At 32.3% G+C, this 25,357-nt stretch overlaps 1 protein-coding gene across 3 annotated transcripts; it reads right to left on the reverse strand.

Moving 5' to 3' along the window:
• Window positions 1-1,071: 1,071 nt before the first annotated feature.
• LOC111003706 (GTP cyclohydrolase 1) lies at window positions 1,072-23,983 on the reverse strand. 3 transcript variants are annotated; one of them, XM_022274362.2, is made up of 7 exons: window positions 16,384-16,478; window positions 10,322-10,575; window positions 4,201-4,308; window positions 3,871-3,972; window positions 3,208-3,373; window positions 2,548-2,664; window positions 1,072-1,834 (listed from the first exon to the last, which is right to left on the reverse strand). In XM_022274362.2, exons 2-7 carry the CDS (start codon window positions 10,557-10,559, stop codon window positions 1,705-1,707), a joined length of 861 nt encoding a protein of 286 aa, XP_022130054.1. In that variant the 5' UTR covers window positions 10,560-10,575; window positions 16,384-16,478; the 3' UTR covers window positions 1,072-1,704. The 3 variants fall into 3 exon arrangements, with proteins under 3 accessions (XP_022130054.1, XP_022130056.1, XP_045485534.1); XM_022274364.2 differs by lacking the exons at window positions 10,322-10,575; window positions 16,384-16,478 and adding an exon at window positions 23,708-23,983; XM_045629578.1 differs by lacking the exon at window positions 16,384-16,478 and having other exon boundaries at window positions 10,322-10,665.
• Between the last annotated feature and the right edge of the window lie 1,374 nt (window positions 23,984-25,357).

A 25,357-nucleotide genomic window follows, 5' to 3' on the forward strand; every position in this document is an offset into this window, starting at 1 on the left:
ACCGATACCGCGTATCGAAGGAAACAGTGCTCTGGATTGTTACTGAATTTGGGAATGAAATGAATCTTAAAACGCCCACCCTCAGGTATGTACATAGCTCATAGGGTCAAAATCGGCTTTGGTTGGTTTAGCTTGTCTTCCATACATATATATTCTACATAGCATTACACCCTCCCCTCAATAGCGACAATTAAATAATAAAGTACTATTTAAGTTGCCGATAGTTAGTTAAAACTGCGGCGTTGTGTACGTTACTTTTTCGCTTTATGGTCTTAGCCCGTAATAGACTCGTCTGTCGGTATCATACGTACCGATCTTTTTAAGAAATCCTTTTCTTTGTTTACAAATTGGGATTGAATAAACGTGCTTTATCACTTCATCAGATATGAATAAAATAAATAAAAAAATACGAAATAATTTCTGGTGCAGCAAAAGCCGTCTGGCGTAATTAGCAGACTATACGCAATAGCGTTTGAATAAGAATAGTGTTTCATGTAATGACGTATAATGTATAAAAAGATCTTCTTCTTTCTATTTACTCATTGTAACGTCAAACTATATAGAGTTTACACTGAACATTTGGCCTTGCTAATGTGATATAATGAAAATATTAGATATTATCTATTTTTGACCTTTTACTGAGAAACTAACATGTTTTTGATGATATCAAACTTTGTTACAGGATTATCTTAATATAGAAATAAATACAAATAATAACTAAAAAAAACTTTATTTATAAAATAAAAAATATCTCAATTATACATTTTCATATAATTCAACATATAAAAATTCGTATATTCATTTTAAGGCAACGTCATGGATTAATAATAGATTTTATTTTTAAAATAATATTATGTAAAAATGTCAAGCGTCAGCCATTAACTGCTTGAGATTTTTACGAAGAAAGCAAAGTTATATTTTATACAGATTTGAAAAACACGATTTTGGGCAATTTTAAATCGTATTTTTCAAAATATATGGAGCATTTACATATAATGTGCCATAGCCAAGCGGTGTCTCTTAAACAATAAAAAAAATTAACTAACTTATATTACTGAAGGCAGTTTTTAATTTCCTAATCGTATAATCATATTTAGCCACAATACTGCGTCGTTAATATAATTTGGCATCGATTATTTAGGAATTATTGTCGTATGCGCCCTTAATCAGCTAACCAAACCTGAGTAATTTTTTTTACAAACTTTACTATTAAAGTAATCATAAAAAGAGCAACACAATGAAAATTGATCCAAAAACATAAGAAAATCAAAGGCCTGTTGCGTATAACAACAATTTAGAATAATCATTTCACAGCAACATTTGAGCAAATGAAACAGAAAAACTTAAAATGAATTTTTTCACGAATTTAGAAGTCTTCATTAAATATTAAAATTGTCTAGGAATCGATCTGAGATATATAATAACTTCTAAAAAAAGAAATGAAAGTTCAACGACAATATCAATACTAATCATTAAGATTAAATTAAAACGCACTAATTCGGCAGTCTAAAGACTTTAGGAATGTAAAAACGACAATACAAACGAAACCTAATCAAATAAGCAACAAAATTAAGTTCAAATAAAGATAATTTAGGCATCTTCAAGATGGAATTATGTTACGTTTCAATTTTGTCGTTCCAAGACTAAAGAACTAAGAATAGAGAAGAACTAGTAATAAAGAAATAGAAAAGGGCAACGTCCAGCTCACTTGGAGTGAACAAGGTTGAGGAACTCCTCACGAGTCTTGGGGTCGTCACGGAACACGCCCAACATCGTTGAGGTCACTGTCTTACTGTTTATCTTCTGGACACCACGCATCACCATACACATGTGCCTGAAAGACAATATAATATAATTAACAAAAGCAGTTGTGGTAGCTGATTTTTTTATAATAAATAAAGTAAATAAAAACAAAAAGTTTCTTTATTTGACCCAAAAACAAATACTACATTACATATATTACAACATTCATTGTGGTCAACCTTATATATAATATACATCTATGAGCACTAGCGTTTAAACTAGGCCTAGCCTGTACCTTAAACGCTAGTTTCTTCCAGTGTCATCAAGCAATTGGTCATTTAATGTGTTGTTTATTTTTAAAACTAGGGCTTGATTTCAGTATAAGTGCAATATACATTATAGGGTTGATAATAGACGATACAACTTGTATATATCTCAGCCAACTATTTTAATTAGCCATTTAATTAATAGCCTGGCCTTTTAACTAAACGGCATCGTTTAACTAAAGGCCTGAAAGATATTCAGCAAGTCGAAATAACTTGGATCGATGACGTTTCATGGCTTGCTGACTGTTCATTTAAATTAATTATTTATTATTAATTATCTGTCAAACTCGAAACAAAACTCTTTGAATTATTATTTTAAAAGCAGCCGGGCCTTTTTTGGCCTGAATCTACGTTACAAAAATCAACATATTTAGAAAAATGACTGAATAAAACAATAATTTGAAATATGCTAGGACCCAATCCTATATGGTATATGGTATTCCTAGGATCCGATATGGAGCTAGAATAGACTACTTACACTCCTTCGATGACGACTGCTACACCAGCAGGTCTCACCGCTTGAGTGACGGCCTTCGCTATCTGTTTAGTCAGACGCTCCTGTACTTGAAGCCTTCTGGAGTAGATCTCGACAATTCTGTGAATAACACGTTTTATGTGATTGGAGAAGTCATTTTTATAATTGTGGGATCTCTAAAACGACAGTGGCTTCAGCGAGTGAATCCTGCAATGGTTCGATCCCCGGCTGTGCACCAATGGACTTTCTTTCCATGTGCTCAGTGAATATTAGCTCGAACGGCGATCATCGTGAGAAAACCGGCTTGCCTTAGACCGTGAAAGAAGAAAATGTGTGTTCTATGTTCAGAAGCCTGTTCTGTGCCTCGCTAAAAACCTACTTGCCTATTAGATTAACAATCGATGAAACAGATATAGAAATCTGAGGCCAAGACCTAAAAAGGTTGTAGCGCCATTGATTGTTTTTATTTCTTTTTTCCTTAAACGACGCGACTAAAAAGTGTTAATAAAAGTATGTTTATATGTACGAGTATAAACCTTAAAAAACCGAACACAACATTTTAATTTTTTTGTTTATTTTACGTTACATCAAGAAAAGATTTAGAAAAAGCAACGAAGCCATGTATTTTAGAGTTTTTTTAAGAATCTTAATAATAAGACTCACCTGGCAAGCTTGCTAAGTCCAAGAATCTTGCCCTGCGGCAGGTATCCGATAGAGACTTTTCCGTAGAAGGGCACCAAATGATGTTCACACATAGAGAACATCTCAATGTCCTTAACTACAACCATCTCGTCTGTGTCTTCGTCGAAGATGGCATTGTTTAACACCTCTGAAATCGTGCAATGAATCCATGGTAACAGTTTTATTTTTGTATAGAGGAAAGTTTTGTACTGTTTGTATTCAAAAATATGCTCTGGAAACTATGAGTAATGTTATATTTTTTTCCAAATGTAAAATAAATATAGACAGGGTAATGTCGTTTAATTAAAAAGTAGTCACGATATTTTCTAAGAAGAAACAGTAATGATACAAAGAGTACAGATTTGAAGAAAGAGAGAGTGGGAGCTGAGCTGATTCATATAATTTCAGACTAATAACTGAGTTTTATGTGATTATTCGAATACAGATATGATAATTGTTGACATATTTAAGTCACATACAAAAACCACGAAAATCAAAAAGTTATTTTGTTTAATTTTGAGAAAATTTTTGAATAATATCCAATTCATAAGAAATAACGGATAATAAATATTGAATTAAAATAAAAAAAAATACCGTCACAATTAAGTATTGAGAAAAATATTTGTACAACACAGTTACACGTACCTTCTAAACTTTGGTCGTAACCTTTAGTGAAGAATAACATGGCTTTGGCAGCTCTTTCTGGAGTCTTGAGAAGACCTTCTCTTTCTGGGTCTTCTCCCAACCCTGTAAAAATATTATATAGACTTAAAAAGGCACTAAAATACCTCAAAATATATTATTTATTAAACTCGACATTCCACATGTTCTCGTAATGTCGCAGCTGTAAATCACTCGTAACTTCAAATAAATAATGTAATAATTTGCATTAATATCAGCAAAAGAAGATTTACTGTGATTTATTATAATGTCTACCTTTTAAAATACAATATTATGATAGATATGTCAAATTACCCGTGAGCAAGAGCCTGTAGGAGTTAGCCATGTCCGGGAGGAGAGCCTCCCGGGTGGGCGGCCGGTGGTCCAGCTCCAAATCATGGTGGAATGTGCATTTTTCGTGACCTGGAACAATTCAATATAATTTGAAGTCTCCGCCTATGAAGTGTCCTCTAATATTCTATTTCACCGACCATTAAACAAAAGACGACAATTCGTTGTTTGCTGTACACAATGCACACCAACATAGACAATGCACACCAAACCATAGAACATCGTATTAACCAAGGACGCATTGTAACGAGACAATAACACACAGAAAATAATTGTGCGTTGATTTTGGCACTGAAGTCAAAGAATTATGACTCTAAATGTGCGAAAGTGTGCTAATGGCAGAACTAGGTGAAATTATGGTTCAAATAAATTCGATAAATAAAATCTATCGAATTTCTCTTCGTGATCGAACATTCGATAGCAAATTTTAAAAAAGCGAACACACATTACTTCTTCATGTGGATTTGCTCTAAATTATTACCAGGCGAGAAAATTGTTACTTGATTAAAAATGATGTATACGCAGCAGAAAACTGTATAAAGAAATCCTTATCAAAAATTGAACATAATTAAATGAAAAAGAGAGCAACTGGCGGCCATATCGCTTTCGAGCGATTTCTTCCAGGCAACCACCGAAGAGGCACATTTAAATTGTACGCAATACAAACCCGCATATTTTTATTTCATTTTTATGAAATTTATTATTTAATGTCCATCAAAAACGAGCTACCAACCAGTTGAGTTGGCCTAGTGGCTTCAGTGACTGAGATAATGAGGTTCGAAACCTGTGCATCAGTGAATTTAGCACTCTCTCTTAACGTGACAGAAAACACGACAACAAGTCACGCACAGAAAGTTCAACACCTACTTGCCTCTTAGAAAAAACTAGTGTCAAAGTTAACTTCAATAAAGAAATATAGAAGATGACGAAACAGATACACACAACTGAGGCCCAGAATCTTGTAGCGCCACTGGCTTTGATTAATAAACCAGGCTTACAAAACACTTTTGAGTGGGAACTGTCGCAACTTCAGCATTGTTGATGCAAAGCAATCCTTACCTTATTCAATGGAAGGCCTGGTTTATAAATTAATAAATTAGATAATGATTAATAGATTAAAAAGTTTTTAATTATTTTTATTGCTAGTTTTGGATGGCAGGGCTGCAATACAAGGCAACAATTCCATCTCGGATATAAAAAAAAACACGTCCGCAAAACATTAAATTCCTACCTAAGGTGTAGTATGATTAGGACATATAATGCGCCAGTTGTGCCGCTTTCGCCTTTCTTGCTCTTGATAATCGCGTAGTACTTTTATAGGAGATTCATTTTAAAACTACAATACTGAGATATTTATTGATGTCAATTTCAATGCTCAAAACTGAAATACTTGCAATGAAAACGTATTTGTGTAAATATCTATCGGTTAAAACACCCACTCGAATAATAAAAATTATCGAAAACAAATTTGATGACCGCAAAATATTAACTAGTTTGACTATAAAACACTTAAAATATGTTTCTAATTCAATTTCCGTGACTATCATCGTAACATAAACTTCAGCTTTGTAATATGAGCTTAATAAATTCGACGTGCAATATGGCGTAATATAATATATTTTTATAAGTAATATATAATATTAAAGGATGACTGTAGCATATTCGAAATGTTTATTGAACTACAATTGAGTAATTTCCACTTATACATAACAATTGTCTTTGAATGAAGTAATAAAAATAAATTACACGTAGAATTTACTCGTAGACGCTTTCAATGATACACTCCTTACATGTCGAAAACCGTATATTAAATCAACTCAGACTAAAATGTAGTCTATCTATATTTTTCTTCTCTATTCTTACTAATGAGATGTATTTTAAGACATCGACCTTAGCGAAACACGGTCAAAGAAAATTTAGCTAATATCAAATAAATTGTCTTTTTTAACAAAGTAAAAATGAATTTTCAATTTTTTAAATATAATATAATTCAGTACTACTTATTGACTTATAGGAGTTATAAGTAAAATACTCTTAGTTATGCATTGAGACACGATTATCAGTAGCTTGGACTCTTGCAATTTCTGTTTTTATAAAAATATATATAACGTATTTTTTAGGAGAGGAGCACGTTTGCTTATAAACAAAGCCTAAAACTATAAACAATACAAGTTGATGTAAATTCTTCCATCTATATTTTTGAAGATATTATCTTCAAGATCAAATCAAATTCAACTTCGTATCGATATGTACGTATCCGCCTTAAATTACTGAATATAGCAATTTCTTAACAATGCTTTAAACTTGTATTAAAATAAAATTTAGTTAAGACTCTAACATACGCCGATGACTTTGAGGATTTGACCTCTACTACAAACAATAATTTACTAACGCCATCTAGTCTAACAAAATAGTGAATAGTCTAACAAAACTACGTGAATACGAAACCAATTATTAGCTAAATATAAAAATTTATAAATAAATATTGGTCTAGAAAAAATGGTGGCTGCCAATTATTTAACTAGTACATACATGATTTTTTTACATGTTTAATTCGTTCTGAGGTTAAAACTTTTTAATGTCAGTATTGCTAAAATACCGAAACCGAGTCATCATCATCAGCTGACGATGGACTCTGATGGTTGGTACTGGATCTCGAGGATGGTAAGCAGTAGACATACCGTCATTGAGCTCGTTGTAATCAGCTCAGCGAAACGATACAAGAAATGTGACTATATGAACCTGATGATGGACTCCGAAGGTGGGTACTAGGTCTCGAGGATGGTAAGCAGCAGACATACCGTCATTGAGCTCGTTGTAATCAGCTCAGCGAGACGATACAAGAAATGTGACTATATGAACCTGATGATGGACTCCGAAGGTGGGTACTAGGTCTCGAGGATGGTAAGCAGTAGACATACCGTCATTGAGCTCGTTGTAATCAGCTCAGCGATACGATACTAGAAATGTGACTATATGAACCTGATGATGGACTCCGAAGGTGGGTACTCGGTCTCGAGGATGGTAAGCAGTAGACATACCGTCATTGAGCTCGTTGTAATCAGCTCAGCGAGACGATACAAGAAATGTGACTATATGAACCTGATGATGGACTCCGAAGGTGGGTACTGGGTCTCGAGGATGGTAAGCAGTAGACATACCGTCATTGAGCTCCTTGTAATCAGCTCAGCGAGACGATACTAGAAATGTGACTATATGAACCTGATAATGGACTCCGAAGGTGGGTACTGGATCTCGAGGATGGTTAGCAGTAGACATACCGTCATTGAGCTCGTTGTAATCAGCTCAGCGAGGCGATACGAGAAATGTGACTATATGAACCTGATGATGGACTCCGAAGGTGGGTACTGGGTCTCGAGGATGGTAAGCAGTAGACATACCGTCATTGAGCTCGTTGTAATCAGCTCAGCGAGACGATACTAGAAATGTGACTATATGAACCTGATAATGGACTCCGAAGGTGGGTACTGGATCTCGAGGATGGTTAGCAGTAGACATACCGTCATTGAGCTCGTTGTAATCAGCTCAGCGAGGCGATACGAGAAATGTGACTATATGAACCTGATGATGGACTCCGAAGGTGGGTACTGGGTCTCGAGGATGGTAAGCAGTAGACATACCGTCATTGAGCTCGTTGTAATCAGCTCAGCGAGACGATACTAGAAATGTGACTATATGAACCTGATAATGGACTCCGAAGGTGGGTACTGGATCTCGAGGATGGTTAGCAGTAGACATACCGTCATTGAGCTCGTTGTAATCAGCTCAGCGAGACGATACTAGAAATGTGACTATATGAACTTATTAATATTTAATATTAAATAAATATTAGGTAATATTTACTATAATACCACTATATTTCTTTGAGTTTATTGAAAAAATAATCAATTTCAACGATTCGTCTTCTAGTTGAAATTTTAAATATTTTTCTTGGTTCTGAAACCTACGAGTGCAGCATGTTATATCTAAGCCCGAAAATGAAATCAGAGTCAATCAGACCCAGTACCCACCTTCGGAGTCTACCATCAGGTTCATATAACACATTTCTAGTATCGTCTCGCTGAGCTGATTACAACGAGCTCAATGACGGCATGTCTACTGCTTACCATCCTCGAGATCCGGTCCCCACCTTCGGAGACCATTATCAGGTTCATATCGTCAAATTTCTTGTATCGTCTCGCTGAGCTGATTACAACGAGCTCAATGACGGTATGTCTACTGTTTACCATCCTCGAGACTCAGTATCCACCTTCGGAGTCCATCATCAGGTTCATATAGTCACATTTCTAGTATCGTTTCGTTAAGCTGATTACAACGAGCTCAATGACGGTATGTCTACTGCTTACCATCCTCGAGATCCAGTACCCACCTTCGGAGTTCATCATCAGGTTCATATAGTCACATTTCTAGTATCGTCTTGCTGAGCTGATTACAACGAGCTCAATGACGGCATGTCTACTGCTTACCATCCTCGAGATCCGGTCCCCACCTTCGGAGACCATTATCAGGTTCATATAGTCAAATTTCTTGTATCGTCTCGCTGAGCTGATTACAACGAGCTCAATGACGGTATGTCTACTGTTTACCATCCTCGAGACTCAGTATCCACCTTCGGAGTCCATCATCAGGTTCATATAGTCACATTTCTAGTATCGTTTCGCTAAGCTGATTACAACGAGCTCAATGACGGTATGTCTACTGCTTACCATCCTCGAGATCCAGTACCCACCTTCGGAGTTCATCATCAGGTTCATATAGTCACATTTCTAGTATCGTCTTGCTGAGCTGATTACAACGAGCTCAATGACGGCATGTCTACTGCTTACCATCCTCGAGATCCGGTCCCCACCTTCGGAGACCATTATCAGGTTCATATAGTCAAATTTCTTGTATCGTCTCGCTGAGCTGATTACAACGAGCTCAATGACGGTATGTCTACTGTTTACCATCCTCGAGACTCAGTATCCACCTTCGGAGTCCATCATCAGGTTCATATAGTCACATTTCTAGTATCGTTTCGCTAAGCTGATTACAACGAGCTCAATGATGGTATGTCTAATGCTTATCATCCTCGAGACTCTGTACCCACCTTGGGAGTCCATCATCAGGTTCATATAGTCACATTTCTAGTATCGTCTCGCTGAGCTGATTACAACGAGCTCAATGACGGTATGTTTACTGCTTGCCATCCTCGAGACCCAGTACCCACCTTCGGAGTCCATCATCAGGTTCATTTAGTCACATTTCTAGTATCGTCTCGCTGAGCTGATTACAACGAGCTCAATGACGGTATGTCTACTGCTTACCATCCTCGAGATCCAGTACCCACTTTCAGATTCCATCAGGTATCAGGTTCAGCAACTTATTTTACTTGGTTGTACAAGTTGCACTTGAAACTTGACAACTCTAAATTTGAGTTTTGTTTGGGTAGGTACTTATATACATATACTTATAACATACAATAATTTCCGAAGTTCATGTCCTCGCCTCACTTGATATTTCTTTTTATATTTTGGCATTTCTAAAAAAATCCGCGGGTAAAAACTAAAATACGCAAATATTTAATTATTATTGGCTTCGACACAAAAGCGTAGTCCTCCCGTCGCAAAGCGTTGAGGTGGACTGAAGACAAGCCGCATGCAGGGCTCGCGGGTGTGAAATTGCGGAGGGAAGCCCATTGCGCTTGAGTTTATTTACCTTTTATTACTTTCCATGCCCAGGAAACGAATTAATACAAATTTTTTTTTATCAAAATAATAATATATGCTATATCTAATAATACGTGTAAGATTAAAATAAATCGCATAAACCGTTTTGGAGCGAATTTGTAATTTATGTCTAATCTACGGTTCGATGGTAATTTTTTTTTTGGGAAATTGGTATTGCTTTTATCTTTTTTGATTTTATCAATCGATACAGTAGGCTTCAACCCACAATATATATTTTTTTCAAATGCATATGAGCGACAGTTCTTCCAACAATTTAATTTAAACTAGGGCTAGTTGACCGATTTGAGCACTGTTCAAGCCTTAAATATAGTTTGTATGTAAAAAGAATAACGAACCAGGTGTAGTCGAAGTCCGTGGCGTCGCCGGTGTTCCAGGAACCTCCAAATTTTCTTCAGGATCATTTAAGTGAAAATTTTTAAGTGCCTCTGGCGCCTTCTTGTATTTACTAACAAACGATCCCTTACAAACATCACCATTTTCTTTATCCTCGTTTTTTAATGTTCGCGAACTAATTCTTCGAATTAGAGACGATGGTGGTACGTCGTTGGTGTCTTTTCCGTTAACAGTCGTCATTTTAGTACATCAAAGTCTACGAAATGAATAATTTGTTAATTTTTTTTACCGTTGACTGTTGTATACGTGTGGATTGCGCCGCGTTTCTTTTAGAGTGATTATGTCCAATGGCCTATCCACTAAGGTTATCTTGGGACATGTTTCGCCAACATGTTGATAGCCTTAAATTTGCTTCCGAGTTTCAATTACTTTGTTATTTATTATGTAGATAAAGTGTAATGGAACGGAATAAATAGATCGGACATACATTAATATAAATAATCTGATTTTTATCTAAATTTCGACATAATACAAATACCATGTTTTTAATTGCGACAGTGTTGTAATGTTTTTAAAATCAGTTTCCTTGCATGTTAATTTTCCATATATTTGTATGTTAGGATATTATTTTATTTAGCTATATTTCTAATGAAATATTACACAGATTACTTCGATATCGGTTTTGTTTTGTTATGATCATTTTTTTATTTGTTTTTATCTGTTAATAAAGAGTCTTACAAGTCATAAATTAAATCACGATTGTACACTGTAGAAATTATTATGTAAATGCAACTTAACAGTTAATTAGCCGATATAATTATGGAATCATACACATGTCAGTGAGGGGTCCAGTCTTTGTACTCTTATCTATTTTATGTTGACATCATCATTTGATTCCGCATTTATATTATTGCGTTTTCCTCGAGAATGGATTATACAATATGTATAATCCACTGTATGACATTATGGTTGATAGGAAGATAAAGACAGCAGAGCTTTCGACACGGGCAGATATGGTGTGCTTTTCCCTACTAGCGCACTTGAATTTTGTATGTATGAAAATACCATCTAAATCTTTTTTATCCGCGCATTTTATAATTCTGTACGGAAACAATTGATTAGGGATTTACACCTTAAGTTCAATAAAGAACAATAAAGAACGTCAAAAAGTAATCTTTGATCAAAGTGTTTCGGAAACCCTACACAGAAATGACGTATTATATCACATTTCACAACATTATTTTTCTTTATAAATATGTATGTATTTAAATTAATAAGATGCTGATGGATTTTTTATTGCATATTTTATGCTAATCTATGTTCTAATTGTAGTTTTACATTAAACAAAAAGTCCGATGATAATAATTTTATGTTATCTTAAAATTACTGCATTAATTACCGATTTGTTCCAAAGCCGGTTCTTTTACGAGAGGAAATATTTAATTCAATGTAAACACATTTTACCAAAGTTGATTAAAACAGTTTTAGTTTTTATATAAAGACTTACTGACCAATTATTTAAGAATTCTTCTAACGATTTGAGGGTCGCGCGTTTGATTCATAAAAGCTACATAAAAAAATATACATTATTGATATAGTTGATTTAATAAATATTTTTAGTATACTTTACATTAAATTAACGTAAAAAATTATTGTTAATATAAAACATTTCATTTAAGACAAATATTTTTTATTTTAAAAACTAAACGCGTTAAAATCCGTTAATTTATTATAACACACGCTTTTGGCTTAAATTGAAGATTCCATATTAGTAATTAATATACCAACGACGCAGGAATAAGCTAGTATATTAAACAAGTATCAAGAGAGGAATGTTAAGCGTGAAGTTTTCGACCTCAAGGGTATCTGGGTCAAGTTAACTTAGGTATTAAAACTAAAACTTATTGACAATGTAATACAAAGTAAATGTAGTATTAAAATTTAAAGATCGTGAGTCGACTGCAACAAGGAATTTTAGTACTTCCAAATAATGCTGATGCAGACTACGCCGGCATGTAATTTTCATCTGGCAATGTGGCTTAGTGGAAGTAAGATAATTTAAAAATCGAATATTTTAATAATGCATGTATAAATATTCCACTATTCTAATTTCGGTGTTGTATCTGTAATCTTTATTAAGTGTTTACAAATGTGACAATGTTTGTGGGTTTATTCCACTGAGATAAAAAAATAAAATTATCGTATTAGTTTTTTGAATCGGTCACTTTCGCCCAAGTTTTAATAAACTACAACGTACATTATTTTTGTCGTTTTTTGTTCCTAGTGTTCCAAGGAGCTCACAACTACAATCTCAACTACAAGCTACAATAATCTTAAATTAAAAATAAAATATATTTTTGTAATAACACTTGTTATTGCCTAGTTTAATTAAATATTATTATCTTGATATCTCTTTAGTTTTTAATGATTATTCTAACTTACTTTAAATAGCTTATTTTTAAAATAATTTCCCCTAATTCTACACCGTGTTGTCGTTGCTTTATTTTTATTTTTTTATATCTGTATCTGTGAATCTGTTTATAATCTATAAAGTTGCAAAACATACACGAACTGAAGAAAATTACAAGGTGGTGTTATAAAAACGAGGTTAAGAAATATTGCAACTACACAACAATTAATTCAAGAACTTTAATTGGAATCCTGATACTGCAAGGTCCTTGATAGTTTTGAATGTTTTAATCAATCAATTTAGACGTAAATCAACAATTCTTTAACGATTTCCTTTTATTTTGTATTTACAAAAGTCCTAGTCAGCGAAGTACAGAACATTATGAAATTTTAAATACATATTATTATTATTTTTATAGAACAGGGGGAAAGTGGGCCTATCACGTGATGTTAAGTGATACCGCAGCCTGGACACTCGCGAGGGCGCGCGAGTGCGTTGCCGGCCTTTTAAGAATTTGTACGCTCTTTTCTTGAAGGACCCTAAGTCGAATTGGTTCGGAAATACTTTAGTGGGCAGCTGGTTCCACAAGTACGCACGTCAACCATTTAATAATATTATTTTACATTATTTGATAAGAATATAAATGGAATTGGATTTCAACATACTTAAAGCTTCTTTCAACGAACGTTACGTAGTGACTTTCGGGATCTCTCGAGAAATATTCCCAAAGTTTAAGCAGACGGCTAATTAATCGTTTATACGTTTTCCCTATAAACAATTTATACTCTCAATTTCTTTATAACTTCGAAAGAATATTGCATAAATTCCACTGAAACCCGACTTGACATTCGGAATTTAAAATCATAGATTTGTATTCAGAATTCGTTCAAAACAGCTAAAATCACTTTCGATTTCTTTATATTCTGCTTAGTATTTGTTGAAGTTTCTATTAAGAAAAGCTAGTTCTTTTAATGAACTTTCATGTGTTTAATAAGGATAAAAGAGGCTTGACCCTTGATGACCCTTTTGAAACACATTTGGAAATCAGAAAATAATGATCGGTTGTTGACCTTACATCGTGTTGCGCCGACGGAATTAAAATACATAAATGCCTTTAAATAACTAAAACCACGGAAAATAAATTTATATGTTTAACTTGAACTGAAATTTAGCTACAAAACTCGTCTGGATCTGGTTTTAAATTATTGATACTTGCGTAAAAAATATCACATAGAGATTCAGTCCATTAGTATAAATATAATATCAATCAGGTTTTTTTAACATGATCCCATTGAAGTGAATTCAATTAGACTCAAAAATATCTATTAATATATATATTCAATATTAAACGTAGAAACCAATCAACAATATAGTTATATATTTATCTAATACGTAATAAAAATGTTATGCCAACATTATTTATTTGCTAATATATGAAGTACTAAAAGAAATAAATGGCTAAATTATAGGAAAAACGTTAATAACTTGTTGCTAATTGAACAAAAACCTGTTCTTCTCACGAACATTGAAGAATGCTATACTAGTAGAATACTATGTGCGCACATCATTAGATAAATTGACAAAAGTGATATATAATTAATTGAAATAAATGTAACGGGACCTGTAATGTTCTCGTATTTCGCGTTAAATAAAAATGTTACTCAGGGGTTTTCAAATGCATGCAATACATCGTAGCTAATAGCAAATTATTTATCAAAATATATTTATTTTATTTTTAAGTATTAATATAACAACAAGTGTTATGGTAAATGTAGCTTAAGATTGCGACTCTGAACCTTGAGGTCGTGGGTTTAAATAATTTTTTACCAATGTTTTTTACTTTCTATATAACACTGTCTAACATTGTACGTAGGCGAACATTATAGGGAACCGACATGTCTATGATAAAAATTGATTCGTATCAGACACTGAAGAATGATCAAGTAATTGTTTATTAAATAACGATTATTAAAATATATGCCACTAGATCTACGTTATATAATTAATAATCTCAGTACAAAAAATAGTGTAGGTTACTAAGAACCTTACAAAAAGAATAAAAAATTAAATACTCTATATACTAATTATTAGCAGTGTTTAAGTACATAACTGTTTTAGTTCATACTATGTCCTTGTTTAAAAGTGAATGTTTTGTCCTTAGTAACTTTAACTTTGAAACCGAAATGGCCGCAGACCACGAACTAATTAAATAACACTCATATAACTCATATTTATGTATATATAACGTTTTTTATCTAATATATATGAAATAAAAATAAAAACTCAAAAACGTACGAAAAAAATCTCATATCAATTTGTTCATGTCTTATTTGATTATTTTGCACTTAGTTGTTCATTATTTGTTCGACCTTACTTAATCAGCCCGTGTACTGTGTCTGATCAATCTATACAAGGCTAAGATTCATAGTTAAACGGCCGTTTATCCGACACATATTGGGTCAATCTAAAAGTCTCAATTCTACCCAAGTCATGCCGGTATCCTCGAGATGTTTCCTACACCGTATGGGACTGGGTTGCTTGTTATGGTTACGAAACAAAGAACGCTTTAGTGACGATGGAAAACGATAAACGCTGACAATATCGACTACCATGGCGAGATGTGGTGACTAGTGGTGCAGATGTCTTATTTCTGGTCTACCCTATGAATAAGTAATTATTATGTACAGAAATAATATAATGTATAACCCGTTAATGATGACCTTAGAACTGGGAATTGCACATTTTAAAATAAGTTAGTATTAGTCGTCAAAAATATTTAAAATACAAAACTATAAGACAAATTATGATATAGAAAACTGTATAGAAATTCTGTGTAGTAATAATTTTTAATAATTTCTAATTAAATTATATTAAATTGTTAATAACATGCGTTTTTCAACGTTAAATAAAATCGGATAACTTGATTTGGAGGCGGTAGAAATACCCTGTGATAGAATGAAGTTAAACTAGCTAGTTAAGTAAGTATTAAGATTACATTTTTTTTCTATAAAAATGCATTAACATTAATCTTTTTGAAATTGAGCTTTTCCTATAAATATCTCACAGCTAAGATAAGCCTTTGCTTCTTTTTAACCGCCGTTGATAAACTAAGCATTTAAATTTTGGAGTAAGATTTGAGTGGAAAAATGAGATTGGCGAACCACGATGTTATAATGTGGCGCAATGCTTTGTTTTCATATAAGCGTATAAATAATGAATGTTTAGTAATAAAATAAAGAACTAAGATAATATGTACGATAACTTATTTCATAACAATATGTAATAACAAAAGCGGAAGCAAAATCGATCAACCACTATATTACAGGAGAAAATGTGAAAGATTTTTGTTTCGTTTTAAAAATATTTAATTTCAACAGTTAAAAAATAAAAAAATTTATTGCGTCTGGTTTTGCGTGGTAGGAATAAATTGTATCTCGCTTCCAGTAGCATAGATAAAACATTTTTTTAAATGAAAACTACGTTGATACAGATGTTTAGTTAAAAAAATTGATTTGCATTTCAATTGACATATAGAATTTTAAAATGTTTAAGAAGTTTTGTATTTTCATAAAGTTTGTAACTCACGCTTTGGCACAAGTCACTGACACATAAGAAATTGGCGCGCAATCCACACAGATTATATAAACTACTTACGAGCTACGAGCCGTTATAAAAATCAATTAAATAAAAAAGTTTTGTTTGGAAACGCGTGTTCGCGTTCCTTGCTTATGGCTGACTGTGGATAAAGTTGGGCACAGATCATTTTTGTAGTTTGTACGACTGCGCCAAATGCCTGGGAAATCGATATCGTGACGTAGGTGACCTGTTGAGTTTCGCGCGTTTTTTGAGATATGTTGATTTCGTTTGACCTCTATAATATGATACTTATTTGGAAGTAAAACTAATCAACAAGATATTTTTTACAAACGTTTCTTTTAAATAAATATTGCTTTCCTTTAAGTCTCGCAGTTTGTTGTATGCGAACTATAATATTCTTCCTTCATAAAAAGCGTAAAAGGAAAACGATAATTTAATCAATAACCCTGCTTATTTTAAACGATATGTCTTTTACTTGCCTGATCCAAATTAATTTTGTGATAAAATTGCCACTCTCTCTTACTTTCTCTCTCAAAAGAGATAATTTCTATAACCGCGTGAGTTTAATTTCTAAGCTTTCCGATAATGATGAACCTTAATAGTATTATTTAAAAAAATATTATATCACTTAACATCAGGTGAGCCTCATGTTCTATAAAAAAAATATGTTAATATTTATTCTGGTAACGTAAAGTATCTCTGGTCATTAATTACTTGTTTGACGTAACAAGATGACAACTGTTTGCGCGGGATTTACCTGTACCAACTGTGAAATGCGTGAATCATGTTCGTAAATTCTGTTTAGAAAATTATTCGTAAAAGTGGTAATAACCCATTGCAAAGGAAATAGTAAATAGTTTTTATGACAAATATGTTCCTAATATAGTGGTTTACAGTTTTATTATAACTAAATCAGCAATAATATTATACTGTTTTAAATAATGATTTTTATCTTAAATATTGCATGGCGGATATAAGTCAGGTTTTAAATAGATTATATTCTCTGATTATATAAAGTTTAGTTATAAGAGCTTCGGCACTGCTTATCTAATGATATAGATAATGTATTATCTTCTTTCATAATCAATAGTAATATTAAGATTTAATATTTATGTAAATATTATGTTTTTAAATAGCTTATCCCTTTTTTGATGTGTTTATTTATTTTTTCTCGGGTTTAGTTTCCCTAGCTTTTACTTGAAACTGCCATAAAGTTTTAACTATTGCCATTATATATAAAAAAAGTCTGGGTATTGTAATAAATAACAGATATTGCGTTAACAAATAGGTAACCATGTTAATTTTTACTTAATTGTTCATGTATCATCGCAAAAAAGGCAATGGCAAAAAATTAATCGCTACACATTTAAAGACACGGTCTATTAAACAGCACAGTTTTTCGTTTACTGTTTGTTAATGAACGTAATTATATAATCTTAATGAATTATTAATAATATTACTATCCGGATTAAAAATGTTTAGTAATTTAAACTAATTAGTTGAATTTAAAAAAAAATTACTAAACTAAACTAAAATTTTAACTGTTTTTATATTCGATATAGGAGCGATGGACATAAAATCGTGACCAAGAAATGATTACCTGTTTACAAATTCAATTAATGTGTTGATCTATATAACCATGTGAGAAATATGGTGATTATAAATCCCCGTCTTCACTTATGTCCCACTACATATGTTGCTGGGGAAAACCCGGGATAATTATGAGGTCGGCCCAGGCGCATACCAGTTTTGTATATTTACATTAAATACATAGCTAATAAACAGTTGAATGAACTTTGGTTATAACGAAAACCAATCATAACCCTTTTATTACTTAAAATATAAGAATCAATCATGTTGTTGGGACAGATTTATGATAAAAAAAAAATTTGTGATAGTCATATGTTTTATGGAAACTAAGTTAAGTGGGATTCAGTTTGTAGGGTATTAATAAAATTATTATATAGAACTAGCTAATAAGAAAAGGTTAAGAAAGCGAGAGACCGCTCTTTGCCTTGGTTTTCAAGATTTTTATTTAAATCTCTATAAAGCCTCATTATATTTCCTAATGGCCTGCAATCTGTGCTTGTTATTATTTAACCATTTTCCTCTCCCAATACAATCGAACTTAGGAATTCTGAATGTGGACATTTTCATATTTATCGTTGTCTTATCTATCATAAACAGATGCGTTTGTCTCAGGTTCAAAGTTGGGGAAATATAGCAAATATATGTACTCGTTGACTGAAACTTCGCAAAAAAATCTCTGTTTGTTACGAAGTACTAGTAAGATTTAATGTTGGGTAGAAGTGTCTTGAATTAAATCCTAAGATGCGTATGAAATTACATCTGAAGTTTCCTTTTAACTCCTACGAAGCCTTAAGCTTCTAACCACTTGAGTACGAATGAGTCACATAAAACTAACACGATTCGTATTTCTATTGTGTCTAAAGAAAGAAGATTATATGTTATATATTACTCCTATTTATGACCATATACTGTCACAATTGAAATTATTCTACAAAGAATGTCTACAGTAACTTCAGTCTTTACTCTTAGATTTTATATAGTACACAACTGATAATTTTATTAAAAAATGTAACTATAGAATATGTATTAAAAATCTAAAAAGAAATCTTACTCTACCTCCTTTTGTTGATTGTCAACAAAAGGAGGTCTTAACATAACTGTTTTTATATAACAGGGGGCACACGGACAAAGGCTCATCTGATGTTAAGTGATACCTCAATGTCAGTACGTTGCCGGCTTTTAAAAATTTGTGTTCGCTCTTTTCTTAGACGACTCTAAGCCGAATTGTTTCTGAAATACTTCCACATAAAGCGCGGCAAAAACTACCTTAAAAAACGCTCAGTTGCCAAAATAAATTGTACCCAGTTGGCTTTGTTCCCTCTACACTGACATTACGAGGCGGATAATATAAAATACGAAATGTACGTTTAAATAATATATGAAAGATTATATAAGTTTCTCAGGTTAGATCATCCAAGGAAGACAAATACAAAATACTATCAGTTGTTGGGGATTAAACACGTTAAGACAAATGAACAAAGATTGTTATACAATTTTCAAATTTTGTACGCAGTTTAAAGTCACAGATTTATTACACCCATCAAAAATTTTAACAAACCTTAGTAATACTGCTCTACTAATAATATCTCTACACTGAATCTTATAATTATAAGGTGTCGATTCAATGTGCTTTATTTAAAATTAGCAAGTCAATAAGGATAATTAAAACTTTTTATACTACAATTCCTATAAAACTACTTCCTTACTGAGTTAAATTAACCTTTATAGAAAAGTAGAATAGCGTTGTGCCCTGCACACCTCGTCAGTTGGTCTAAATTTTGTTAAATTTTCTCACGATATCATAACCGTGCGAACAAGTGTTGCGTATATGTTAAATCAAGTGAACAACGCAGGGATTCGCACACATGCCCGCAGGGTTAAGACTGATTTTGTCCTTATACTGTAATTAGCCATTTGGTGATAGCTAACCAGACCGTGTACACATCTAAGCGACCAAGAAGTTGGAATCATTGTCTATTGTTTAATTTCTATAGTCTATTAATAACGTCCCGGCCAATTACACCAAGAGCAGGCTGTTCTTAAATAGGCTAAATATTACAAGACTATGTTATAATACTACATAATATATAATGTTTACATCTTTATGAGAAATAATATAAATAGAAAAACGATTTTTTAATCAAACTAAGCGAAGGAAAAAATAAATCACTGGCGCTCCAACCTTTTTAGATCAAGGCCTCAGATTTCTGAATCTGTTTCATGATCATTTTTAAAATCTAATATGCAAGTAGGTGATCAGCCTCCAGTGCCTGACACACGCCGTAGACTTTTGGGTCTAAGACATGTCGGGTTCCTCACGATGTCTTCCTTCACCGTTCGAGCGAATGTTTAATGTGTACATAGAAAGAAACTCCATTGGTGCACAGCCGGGGATCGAACCTACGACCTCAGGTTTGAGAGTCGCACGCTGAAGCCACTAGACCGACACTGCTCTAACTAGACAGACTTTCTAAATTAAGACTAGTTTACCATCATTACTTCAATAATCATGTCAATTGACTCAATATTAAGGTAGAAAACTTAGTGTGGTTCTATTGCAAGAACCCTAAAATCAATTTAATTATTATCAAAATTTATAGCAACCGCATATTCCACTGAAGACAATGATTTAAATTAATAGCACGTGTTTTAATACAGTTATGACTTTAATTCCACTTTCGTATATAAAGCCGTAATTACTATAATATAATGTCTTGGTAATATTACTTGCAAATTACTTGTCATGCCGGACATAAGTCATTTACAAGTCTATGGATAAATTCTTTAACAAGATCCTAGCTGATTACACTTTGATAAATAAATTAGACATTGCTTATAGAACAATTCCGGATTAAGGAACTTATTAGTTTAATAGTGATGTATAAAATCATCGAAGACAAAATCTAATTTTTGTGTTTTTATAGGTAAGAAAAAATAAATATCCCACACGCTTATATAAATATACCAATCGCGGTACAATCTTTTAGGCCTGTGCCTCAGATTTCTGTATCTGCTCCGTGATCATTGTAAGTGGCTGATTGACCTTCTGTGCCGATCATAGCCCCGTGATGGGTACTTCTGTGCCTGACATACCATCGACTTTAGGGTCTAAGGCATGCTCTATGTCATGCATGTACGAGTATTAATTGTCCACATAAAAATATGTATGCGACCGGGATCATCATTCTCCAGTCGCACATTAAAAGTTAAAACCACTAGGCAAACGCTGCTTGCGAAACATGCATAGTCGAGTATAATGTGAAATTGCGTAAACCACGCCATTCTATGCAATAACAAACGTATTGAATTCTGCTTAGTAATTTAATATTTTCGGTCAAACTTGCGAAATTTGATAAATTTCCTTCCACAAAATATTATACAAATCATCGTGAAACATGATGAATTAGGTTTTTTTATTTTTCGATACGTTTCTAGAATTATTTTTAGCTGATTTCACAGAACGAAATATATCAATTTGTAATTATTCGTATTTCACTAACATAATAAATTTAGGCTTTAAAACTAAGTAATATCGGTATATTAATTTAAATGAAATTATGAACATTAGAAATTTAAACAAAATTTATTCGTGCCTATTTCTGAAGGGTAAATAAATTATATTTTTAAAGAGTTCAGTTTATATTTTATTTATAAAAAAATGATAACATTTATGCATGAGGTTTAGAAATGTGCACGTTACCAGTCTTGGATAAAACCACTATAAAAACACAAAAAAAGTCTTGTTAAAAACGATAGAAATTCAAGTAGTTGGTATAAGTATCGATGTGTACCCTTCTTTGTACATCCGACAGATCTCAAATCATATATGCAATTGATCCACATGCATCCAGTTTTACAACCCTTCACGCCTCAACGGTAGAAACTTAAGATGGTCCAGGGCCTTTTTAGGGTCAAATCGAATGTAGTATATATATATATACCATATATCTTCCAGGCCGTTACTTAAACCGCGCCGATTAGTTGAGGCTAGGCTGTTAATTGCACGGCTAAGAAAGCTAGGCTGCGATATCTAAACCACGAACAAAACGGATGGTACAAAACTTCTAGTAAGTCTTGTAGTGAATCTTATATTTTATTATTAAAATATTGTTAGGACCTTATTTTATAGACATATAGTCTTCGAAGGGAGGTATTTTTTGTGGAAACTCTGGCCAAGTAAGGAAAAGATGTTGTAGAAAATTATACTATAAGCTATAAAAGACTGACATATGATAATTCGTGATTTTTAATTTAAACCTTTCGAATTTATTCCACATCATTTGACTCTACACTGACGTAATTCATACAAATATTTTAACTATGAATCTCATGGACTCAGCGAATTGAAAAAAAAATCAAATCAGTACAAACGTGAGTAACATACGTTATGTTTGTTCTCAGTTGAAATTATGATAATCCTATATACAATTTTTACTAAGCAAACTAACATAGCAACTTAGACAGACATATTTACTAACTAAAACTACTGAATAATATCCGAAATAAATTTATTATTTTAACTTTATGTTTGTATTTGTTGTTTTTATTCTACCCAAACTTTTAATTTATTGATGTTTGTTACCTTTTCCCGATACAAGATACCTGATACAATTTGAACGTCATTCAAAATCATAAGATTCTTATTTTTATTAAAAATTAATCGCAAAATATGTTGCTAAGTGCCAACGTCGATGGCGGCTGGCAGAAATTCGAGTATTTTTTATTCCTTGAACTGTGAGGAAGGTTTTTATGGGAAGAAAAAATATTTAGTACTTAGTAGTATACGAAGTAGATATTATCTCTAAAAAAGCGGACAGTCTGTAATTATTAAACTTTAACTTTTTTAGATTATTATATTTTTACTGTAGAATTTATATAAAAATATGAGTGCATCTTGCAAGTGGCAAATCTGGTCCAGGACTCGGAGGAAGAAAACAGGGCGACTAATCAAGATAGTAATTCAGTTTTATGCTCCAATGTATACGCAAAGAAGTGGGACGAAACATTTATTCTTAAAAATAAATGTCTCAACAACAAAATAACTTTTAAAATTACCTGACTAAAATTAAATAACTGCTATGTACGCTGCAAACGGGAATTAACTCAATTAAAGGCATCTTTAGTATTTATAAATTTAAGATATTTTTTCTTCATCAAATTATCTCTTATCCTTTAAAAGATTTCCTTTGTGGCGCGCTGACGACACAAGAATAGTATGGGCTTAGTATGTACAGTATACTGTATACTGACTTAAATAAAACATTTGCTATTGGATTATTAATTCATAGAAATAGGTATAGACTAGCTAAATAACTTAGCAAGGTATAACGTGAAATTGAAACACATTCAACGCGTCACGCTATTTTCCTAAATTCAATTCTTAACTGCGTTATTCCCACGTTCAATACTTCAATACTACGTTACTAGAAATCCAATTATGCATTATTACAAGGTTATAGGAAAACGAATAAAATATCCTCCATTCATTAAATCTATCGATGCTGTTAGTCATCAAATTGCACTTGTCTCTGTGTTTTATGGTTTGATACTACGTGATAAAAATGTAATTTATTCCAAAGAAGACCATCAGAATGATAGAATTAATAAAAACTTTAAAAAAATATTACAAACAAAATCATCATCATTATACAATACCTATTTTATTTATAAGTTAAGGAAACTCCTTAAAACCAATTCAAAATGAACATGTATCATCAAAAATACGTACACAGCGCTATGACATTCAAATGTAAATAAAATAATGTAATGCTTTTGTCAAATATGTACTTACTGTCTTTGTTTTTCCCATTCTTGGCAATAATAGTTCCGTTCCCTTCTACGCACTGGCTGGTTGATACCACTAGCTCCTTCATTATCAAAATTTAAAAAAAAAATTGACAATATAAAGTTCGCGCGCTTTTTAACGTCACTTCTGCATGCACTTCTAATAGCAATGGTTTATTGTTGGAGCCTTATTGGAGCAGGCAAGTTACGGTCAAGGTTAGCGATATTAAAAATAGTTGATAGTAGAAAAAAAGATGTGTATCTGACCACCGACTGCCGAGAAGTGCGTGTAATTGAGTTACACAGCATTTATATAGACACAATGCTGTTCTATACCAATTCTCTAATTATTTGAAGATTAGAGTTAATAAAACTGTAATTAAAGGCTAAAAAAATGTTTAAATCAAAATTGTTTAATATTGCACAACAATTGTTACAATTTCTTGTAAAGTTTATCGTACATCGATTTTGAGGGTCTGGGGTCAGTAGATTAATAATGTTTTGGATCTATTTTTTTTAATATTCTTAATTTGAGATAAATAAATCTAAGTTATTTTCCAAGTACGAGTGTACCGGTTGTCATTTTTATTTTCGAAACTAGAAGGGAGAAAGAACCGCCCGTTTCTTATCTTTAATTTTTAGTAATCAGTATTTTTCGAAAAGAAACACGAAAGAGGTCCTACTTTTACACAGCTTAGTGTAACTTAAAATGTGTATAATATATGATATATATGTGTAGAGTGACAGACATAAACCAGGTATTCCATGTGATATATACGCAACTGTAAAAACTTAATTAGTATTCGATCGATAAAATTATCTAGTAATTCAATATTCCAGGCAGTAAACAATAAGTTTAACGCAGGACCCGTGTTATCAATTCGGTGTTTTTTTCACTGGTACAGCCGTCCAAACGCTGATAATTAATCTATTGGGTTCAGTTATTAGGTGAGATTTTTCACGCTTTAGATAAATGTCATTATTACCTTATTTTGTTGCCTGACCTTTACGTTTACTAGATGCTATTTGTGTGAATCGAAGTTGACGCTTCTGTCAAAATTAAAGTACTATCAAAATCATTTTTTTTTTGGAGTTATAAAGTTAAAAATCAACAATAATATCGATTAGCTTCAAGTAAAAAAAACATTGAAATATATCTAAAGAAAAACACTTTTTTAACGGATTATAGATATGTATTATTATATTTAAACTTATAATTATTTGTACATAATTTTAAATTTAAACCGACGTTTCGCGTGCTTTAGTTTAAATATAATAATACATATCTATAATCCGTTAAAAAAGTGTTTTTCTTTAAATGTGTAAAAGTTATGTAAATAAAAGACAATACTATTGAAATATATCGTTTTTTTATTTATATTGTGTAAAGTGGGAACACTAATTTTTAAAGCTCTTAAAATACATATAACATCTAAACAAATTTTTCATTAATTATCTACAATATCAGTTTTATCGATTCATATACGAAGTTATTCTTCCGTGTCTTTGATTTACTACTAGGGTTGACAGTTTTTTTTTCAGTGGAAAGGGGTAAATGCTTAAATAGGCAAAATCGAATTTCGGAAAAAATTATATAGTGACATTCTTCATTGTTTTTTCGAGGAGCAAGTCAGCCCTTGCATATTTATAAAAATCA

This window comes from Pieris rapae, chromosome 9 (genome assembly GCF_905147795.1).
Source record: "Pieris rapae chromosome 9, ilPieRapa1.1, whole genome shotgun sequence".
Classification (NCBI taxonomy): domain Eukaryota; kingdom Metazoa; phylum Arthropoda; class Insecta; order Lepidoptera; family Pieridae; genus Pieris; species Pieris rapae.

Bases quoted from the DNA above. Each gene is read 5' to 3' on its own strand.
- LOC111003706 (XM_022274362.2), bottom strand. From the start codon at position 10,559: ATGACGACTGTTAACGGAAAAGACACCAACGACGTACCACCATCGTCT. The intron at 3,973-4,200 runs GTAATTTGACAT...ATATTTTTACAG, and splicing joins CTACAGGCTCTTGCTCACGG to GGTTGGGAGAAGACCCAGAA. The intron at 3,374-3,870 runs GTACGTGTAACT...GCACGATTTCAG, and splicing joins TTACGACCAAAGTTTAGAAG to AGGTGTTAAACAATGCCATC.